This window comes from Macadamia integrifolia, chromosome 6 (assembly GCF_013358625.1).
Source record: "Macadamia integrifolia cultivar HAES 741 chromosome 6, SCU_Mint_v3, whole genome shotgun sequence".
Classification (NCBI taxonomy): Eukaryota; Viridiplantae; Streptophyta; class Magnoliopsida; order Proteales; family Proteaceae; genus Macadamia; species Macadamia integrifolia.
The window spans coordinates 30,475,677-30,484,424 of NC_056562.1; the positions used below are offsets into that span (position 1 = coordinate 30,475,677).

The following is an 8,748-nucleotide window of genomic DNA, read 5'->3' on the forward strand; positions in this document are numbered from 1 at the left end:
TGAAGGTTTGGCTATCCGTCTAGCTCTTTCTTCAACTAGATGTGTGGGTTTCTTGAGAGTAATGGTGTTCTATGACTGCCTTACTCTTATAAATAACTTCTCGATCCCCTCCTCTTCCTCTCCCCCTCCATCTTCTATCGTGAGTATTGTGTATTATATAATGTCTCTCAAGTCTCACTTCTCTTCTTGCTTTTTTATGCACATTAGTCGGATCTATGATGAGGTGGCTCATCATGATGCTAAATGGGCTCTGTCCTACCCGAGTGAGGGTTTTCAGATTCCTCCTCTCCCTAGAGAGCTGTTGAATCTTGTTTTGGCGTCTTCGCCTCCTTTTTCTGAATAGAATTTCACATTTGCACCCAAAAAAAATAAAATGAGAGTGGACGGCATATCTAGAGTAATGATCACAAGCATGGACCATACACGGAATATGTGCCAATGCAAAAGTGGGTATTTGATCGAATTAGCTAGACCCTGGAATTTGACTAATGACTAATCTACATTGTCTTCTCTATCCAATGTTCAGAATGAGAATATCACTTGTCCACGTGACATAACAGATGTAGTGTGACATTTAGAAAGATAACATAACAGACCAATGTGACAATAATAATTTGCGTAAAAAGTAATGATCAGTCTATATGTCTTTGATTGTCTCTCCTTTTAACAAGCGTTCCTTCTTTTTTACGCCCGATTCAGGTTTCAAGGTTTTGCTTTCAAGATACATGGCTACGAGAGATGTGAAAATACAGTTAGTCTCATTTATGTATCTCTCCTCAAATTCAAATTTTTTTTTTTTTTTCATGTCATTTCTTGGCAACCCAACATACCTTAATGAAAATCCAAGCCTTTTCCTTCATATCATAGGACTATTGAAGCTTGCAAAAGACGATTTAGTTAATGCTAACTCAGACAGCAATGTCGAAGATGAGTGTACAAATCATAGGTGTCTCAGTTGTACATTTTTCGCTAGTATATATACAACTCACAAGTGCTAAATAGCTATACTGGTACATAGTCGATCCTATCTCCATGTTATGTACTTGCACTATCTATTGTGGGTTTGGAACAGCGGCAGAAAAAAATCTGTAAATTCCACGCAACAGTTTGATTAGTGCTCAACCCTCAATGATATGTTGTTTCTAAGGTCCTAATTTTCAGCCCAACCAACTTCAGTGTTAGTTTTAAGAAAGAAGAAAAAATCTTCAATTAATTTGAAAATCAACTCTAAGAAATTTAGACAATTAAACAAACAAGGGAGGGGGTAAGTTTCTACCTCAGTGGCAGGCAGCTAGGTGTAGTTTGGTTCTAACATAAGTCCAGGAAAGGTTGTTAGTTTGATCCCCGCTCGTATCCCTTCTCCACCTTCTTCAGGCTTTGGACTTTGATTGTGCTAAAAATTGCTACATTGTCTCCTCTTGGAGTTTTCAGATTAGGCCTTTTTAAGTTGCCTGTGACTCTTTTTGTGTATATATATATATATATATATATATTCTTTCCCGTGGTTTATTTTTATTTTTATTTCTATTTTTTTATCTTCTCTTTACTTTAATATAATGCATTCACCAAAAAAAAAAAAAAAATGTGGCCTAGTGTTCTCTTGCTGATGTGGGTCCCATGTAGAGATTATGGATGATGAGCATTAAAACGGATTTTACGAATGCATTATATGATAGGCTTTTACAAATGAAACCAACCTCTACTAAGTATATGCATAGAATTATATGACCAAAAAAATAAGGATTTTACAAATGCATTATATGATAGGGTTCAATTGCTTTGATACACAAGAACCTTTGTTTGAGGGTTGATATCTTGTTTTATGTAATTTAGGTTCAGGGGCAATAGTTCTCTAAGAAAATTTTTTGTGATTTACATCAGGTGCAATTTCAAAAGTTGTTAGTAGGGTTATTAGGGTTACGAGAAATTCTTTGTGAACACAAATAGACGTAAGGAAGAGAACTTGTAACCCTTTTCTCCATTGTTAATGAAACTGTTCTCATCTCTCTGTAGATCTAAGCATCTTACCAAATATGCTCTATATATGATATGCTTCATAATAAAATGACATATATATAATAATAATAAAAAAAATTGGTAGAAGTATATATATGATAATTGACATTCGAAAACACAAGTAGATTATTGGTGATTGCCATATACTCTCATTGGTGTCAAAGTTCTTACTTTACATGATTAGATTTAGAATTAACATATAAAGATTTCACTGCATAAGATTTTTGATAATCAACAAGGGGTGACAGTGATTTGACTGTTACTTATATGAAATATTATCGCCATAAATTATTTTTCCTACCTTTTCAATTCCTGTTTTTGCATTTTACGTTAAAACAATAAACAGAACAAAATCCATATTTTATTTTATAGATTTTTTTTCCCTCCTTTTTACATAGAAACAAAAAGAACCTTAGTAAAAAATCTGATCCGAGGATGCAACTTCACTACATTCGTTATAATCAATCTTTGACTTAATTTGGGATGAACATCAATCAACATTCTAACAACCAAAGATCCATTAAATCAATTTGTGAAAGATATGTGGAATATTATCATTAAATTAATATGAAATGTGCTTAAAGATGGTTCACGAGAAACGGGTTGGTGGCAAGGCATTTTTCATCTTAGTTATATATGAATGTTACAACTTACACAGGAGAAGTGAGCATGCTATGGTGCTCCGGTGTAGGTAGGAGTGGGTCGAGTCCGTATCACCGCTGATCAGCAACAACAATATCCTAACTTGACCAAAAGAAGCCTCAAGAAGCATCAAACATTTCCAATGAGATCCATGGAATAGGTCTTAGATAGTATCAGATAACAAGGTTCTAAAACTTGGGAATAGTCACAGGAACGGTCAAGGCCAATATCATTTTAATACTGTTTTGGAAAGGACTGGATCGGACCATGTTGGACAGATCTATCCCTTTTTTTCTTTCTTTTTTTATTACTAAATTACCCTTGAACCATACATATGGAATGGGATTGGAAAGGTCAGAATCAAGGATTGGTCAAGGTCAATACCATTCTGATCCAACTGATACAGACCATCCGTTCCGTTTTTTAAAACCATGTTCCAAAACACCCGTTATCTATACGTTTATTGTCATTAGGGGTGTCAATCGCTTGATTGGGTTTAATTTTGATTGGGCTGAATCAATTTCATTGCGAGATTGGGTGAAAACCAATAAAGGGATGTATAGTTTACCATGTATATACATAACTATGAGAAGGGAAAAAAAAAAAAAATTAAGATTTTCAAGTTGATATCGGTGTCTTAATGGTTTGGGTTCGGTCTTGATCTGGTTTTCCATATTCGGTGCACTTTGATTTTCAACTGATTTCACAATACTTCATTTCGAAACCAAACCAATATGAAATTGGTTTGATTCAATTTAAGCTTTTCAAATGGTTCAATCTGGTTTCACCAGCTTGGGCTAGGGTTTGAGCTGTTTGGCATCCCTAATAATCTGGGGGAGATCAAATCAGTTTCACGTACGATAATATTTCCATACGCTCATCAAATATCAGGTGTCTGAACGTATGGAAATATTTTCTTATGTGAAATTGATTTGATCTCAACTATGTTAGTATTTTTTTAATAGAAAGTAGGAGCCATGCCCAGACATAGGGACGCGTACCCCAAGGCTGTGAGTGGCTTCTATGCCCCACCCAGAAAACTTTATTCCCCTAATCAAACTCCCAGACGTTCTAGCTCTTCCCTAATTAACTTAGTGGAAAAGGAAAATATAAACATCATGATGAAGTTGTTGATGAACTTATTGTCAAAGTTCACGAGTTGCCACATGGTAGTTAGGTCAATTATGGACCTACCTACCACCGGACATGTTTGAGAGTTGCATGGAATTTGATTCCCACTGCCATGGAAATAGAAATGGATAGAGTCTCTCCCTCTCTATTCCTGAACTAGAAAGGGAATTTGATTCCCACTGCCATGGAAATCGAAATGGATAGAGTCTCTCCCTCTCTATTCCTGAACTAGAAAGAGTTTCTAGATGCCCCAATAAAGCATCGAACCACACATGTGATAGACCCTAAAGGACAAAACAGACACAATCATAATAAATTAACTCGCATAGTTGTTCTAAACTGAAAGGATAATTAGAAGGTTTCTCATATATGTAATAAGTGTTGTAGATCAATCAATAGTCGATGTGGGACTAAATTCTTCACAATTAATATATACAATTATTCTCTTTTGTCGCGAAAAGATTTGTTACAAGTGGAAGAAAAGAATAAAGCTACTCCAATAATGGAGCTCTGTTCTTATTTCGAATTGCAGCACCATGTGAGGTTTGCATCCCAACTACCATTCACCAATATAAATCATCAATCACCATACCTCCCCATGCAGTCACGGGACTCAAAACTGTTTGTTTTCTTATTCAGAATAAGGTCTAGAAATAGGAATAGTAGACAGTATCGGTTTCTGTTGATTTCGATTTTAATTGAATCAGAATCGAGAAATCTTAATAAAAAAATAAAAATATTTCTATAAATATCAGATTAATTTGTTGGATTTTTTTTTTCACTTAAATGATGTATAGATATTGCAACAAAGAGATAAGTTTCATTAATTTTTTACTGTTACTGACCAAAAGATGGAAAAAATGCTCCAAAATAAAGATCGAAGAGCAAGCATTATTGATTCAAAGTAGGTAGCAGGGAAACAAATTGGTATATAATCAGAATCGGGGTAGGTCGAGATGGATCAAGAAAGGGTCATTTTCATAAGAAAAGTTTGAAATGGGTCAAGAAGGTGTTGTTCTTACTAGAAATGTTTGAGATGACTCCAGAAAATTTCAAGATGGACCAAAAATGTGTTCTTACCAAAAAAATAAAATCGATATTAGCCAAGAAAATGTCATTGTTGCCAAAAAGTTCGAGACTCAATTTGACCCAATTTTTTAAACCATGTTTCAGAACTATTAAGCTATTTGTTACTAAGAAAATATTTCCATCAACATGGAGGACGATTCATCGACCATCTTAGGGTTCACAAACCAGTATATAGTCTAGCATTTTCCCAGAATACCCTCCTAATACACCCCTTCACCCCATCTCAAGCACAAGGTGAATGAATTCCCATTCATAGTGGCCTTAGGAAAACTCGATTCAGTTGTTATATTCTCACATTTTTACCCCCGAAAAAACAAATCTCACATATTAATTTGTGTTTATGTCCTAACCCTTGGCCTAAGCCTACAATAGGTTGAACAGTTCTACGTGCATGGGTTCTAGCTAGTTAATGGTCAGGGTTAACAAGGCACCCACATTCACACCAAAGAATCTAAAGTTTCCTAGTCCCTGGCCATACTGGCTCCTTCAATTTCCTTTGGGAGTGATTGGCTTATCCAAGTTGGCTTTAAATTCTAAAGCCACCAATTAAGGTCGTAAGTACTTGGATTACAGAACCAGATATCTGTTCGGTATCTGGTAACACTAAAACTTTCACTTCTTTAATGGAAAATGAGTGGAAGATGACTGACATAAAAACTAAAGAAAAACCATGGAAGACAAATTACCTTTCACTGTTACAAATAACTCAACCAAAAAACACATAAAACCAACAATGTAGAAAACTTGGTAAGGAAACAAGCAATTCCACTTAAACTACTAGAGGCACTGACACATGACTTTCTGTGAAACCAAACAACACACAAAGGATAACGAGATAGAGAGAAGAGGAATTTTGCTTAACATTGGAATCCGGTGGGGAGCCTCCTTCCACAGGTGTTAAGAAGCAAGCTGAGTGCAACTGGGATATTGAGGTTGATACCCAATAAATTAGCTCTGATGGTGGTGCAAAGGCAGATTGCAGCCTCAAGGTCAGCAAGGCCTTGAAGGAGAGTGCAGCATGGGGCGGTTGGAGGAGTTCCAATCACTACGCCGACGACGCCGTTGAGCAAATTGAGGCATACCCCTAATTTCAGAGCATCCCTAGGACATCTACCCCTGGCAGCTGGGGTTGGAGTTGGGTTATTAGGATTTGGAGTTGGGTTAAAGGGGTTTGGAGTAGGGTTAAATGGGTTTGGAGTTGGGTTAAAGGGGTTTGGAGTTGGGTTAGTACCGGGCTTCGTCCTTGAGGGGCAATGGCCACATTGAGCAGACACAAGTGCAAAGAAGAGAAGGTTGAGTGAGAAGAAGAGAGCAATAGATGCAGAAGCCTTGGAAGCCATAACAATAACTTAATAGGGCAATTTTCTTTCTGAATGGTTTTAGAAATTGGTGGTGTGTGATGGGTATTTATAGGGCTCCAAGAGAGTGAGTTGTTAAAAAGTTTGACGGTTTGATATGAACAATTTATCAAAGAATCAAAGATAAAATTGATCTATACCAGCTCATATGTGACCAAATGATTTAGCGGGAAAGGCAAGCAAGCAAAGTTTTGGAGGGTTGTGAGAAGAAGGTATTGACAAATTGGTCATCATGATCTAAGTTCTAGTACTGATCTCCTGTTGTTCCATTACAGTATGTAGCTTTCGTAGGTCATGTAAGTGTAACAACTGCCCGTAAATGTTGCTAATCTTTGACCCACTCAAATATCTCTCTATAATCATTTCAGTTTAGGTAGGTTCAAGCTAGAGACCATATTTTCTTCCATATGAGACTATAATACTTAATTTGCATTAAAAGGATCTTGAGAATATAAGACAAGTTCTTCGTTAATTACTTCATGTAATACTGCGTTTGGTATACATTCTTGGAATGCATGCTTTTAAAACATATATGTATAATTCATTCTCTTTATCCATGAATTAGATTTTAGATATTCAGGGGGTGGGGTGCCTCGTACCCATAAAATCTTGAGATTGAGAAGATGAGATGATGAATATATGTTAAATTATTAGTGAATCCAGATATTCTTTACCCAAAAAAAAAAAATCCAGATATTTAAGATCATGAGTGAGAGACTAAGGCTGTATTTGGTATGATTTCTTAGAATGCATTAATGCACTATTGGTCCAGAATGCATATTGAATGCATAATTCACCCCCTTCTAACATACTAACCGTTACTCATCTTTGGGAAGCAAATACATTTATAATGCATTGGCAATTAATAAAAAATTTTGTAAGTTGAACCCTTAGACCCATGTAGTTATTAAAACTTTCCAAAATATTTAGCAAAATTTTTTATTTTAGTTAATGCAGCTAGATTTCAGGCCATTTCAAAGGATTCGGGGAAATTTGTCCTTTGAATAGTTTGGCACCAAAACTATGACCCTAAAAAAAGGGGTCTTCACCATTGTCATAATGTGGTTGGACATGAATGCAACAAGAATCTTGTTTGATGTTGGCATTGAGAACTTTTTACTTATATTTGCATGACATTTATCTCAAAATTTTGGTTTTGTATTATTTAAAGTGGATAGATCATTTGTTTCAGTAGCTCATAGAATGGCTAGGAATGCTAGATTACTTAAGGGATAAGCGGGTTTGGATAATGTCTGCCTTATTTCTTTAAGGAAGAGGGTTGGGTATGTTGTCAGCTTTCCGTAAATTAATAGAATGCACCAATCACAAGGCTGGATAAAGGAGGACAAGAAAATCTTTTTTAAAGGGGAGGAGAGAGGATGACACATGTTGGGCACCCTAGCAGCGTGCATGGCCTTTTTCCTTTTTCCTTTTTTTATTATTTTATTTTTATTTTTATTAATGATTTTCCTTTTTATACAACAAATGATCTTCACCAAATGGGAAAAATAGCACCTACACGTCTATGGTAGGAACCTCTCACCAACTATTCTTTTACTTTGTGGATAGCTTTTTGTTTTTTTGCTTCTTCTTTTTCTTTTCTTTTCCTCTCTTCTTCTTCTTCTTCTTCTTCTTCTTCTTCTTCTTCTTTTTTTTTTTTTTTTTTTTTTTTTTGACAATTCCTATCAAGGGCCCAACATAGAACTTGGGGATTTACCTGTCCATGAAATTTGGTCTCTATGTAAAATATTTCTCAAAGGAAAAACTGAAGGGAAACTTCAAAAATAAGGTTTGAGATAAATTTTGGGCCAGCACAGTTCCATTAAATAGGCTTCCAAAAATAGCTCGCGTTGAGATTTGGTTTCTTCTGCCTAGCCTCTATCGAAAAATAAAGTTGAGAATGACCCACCAACATTCAGAAACTAACAATATAGCTCCACCCTTCCATCACAAGGATATATTATACTGCAACTTAGCCACCAGAGTCGAGCATATGTGGAGGTCAAAGAATTGTAGGAGTGAGTGGTGTCCTAGCTGGCCCAGCCCCACTTCTGGCCCGGGCACAGGTCTTGTCCTGGCCTCTATCCGGGGTCAGCCAGATAAGTCATATTGCTGCCAGCTCAAGAAAAATATGGCCTTGGTTTGCCATCCTAATGTGAAATGACTTGAGGGCAGCGATTTTGTGAAAACTGCCAACGATTACGGTTATCTTCAGCTTAACCAAAATTTTGGTACATGGGTTCCAGTTAATGAAATAGAATCTCGAAGGATATTCTTAAATATTTCAAAATTTAGGAAGATATATACCTTGTGAACCTAAAGAGATTGAATTTATTCCATTTCTTTGGCTATGAATGAATAACTTTCAAGAACCTGACATATAAGCGAGACCAGCATTGAGTAATACTAATAGCTCTTATTTAAGACCACATAAAAGTGAGATTACATTTGTGATGCTTGCACATTTTACCCATTATGCAATTGAATCTCCTCAATATTTGAACAGATTATA

At 35.9% G+C, this 8,748-nt stretch overlaps 1 protein-coding gene across 1 annotated transcript; it reads right to left on the reverse strand.

Moving 5' to 3' along the window:
* Window positions 1-5,551: 5,551 nt before the first annotated feature.
* Window positions 5,552-6,266, reverse strand: LOC122082570 (14 kDa proline-rich protein DC2.15-like). Its single transcript, XM_042650222.1, has one exon. It carries the CDS (start codon window positions 6,216-6,218, stop codon window positions 5,736-5,738), a length of 483 nt encoding a protein of 160 aa, XP_042506156.1. The 5' UTR covers window positions 6,219-6,266; the 3' UTR covers window positions 5,552-5,735.
* Between the last annotated feature and the right edge of the window lie 2,482 nt (window positions 6,267-8,748).

What these genes read in the sequence shown, in the direction of transcription:
- LOC122082570 (XM_042650222.1), bottom strand. Translation starts at nt 6,218, where the DNA reads ATGGCTTCCAAGGCTTCTGCATCTATTGCTCTCTTCTTCTCACTCAAC.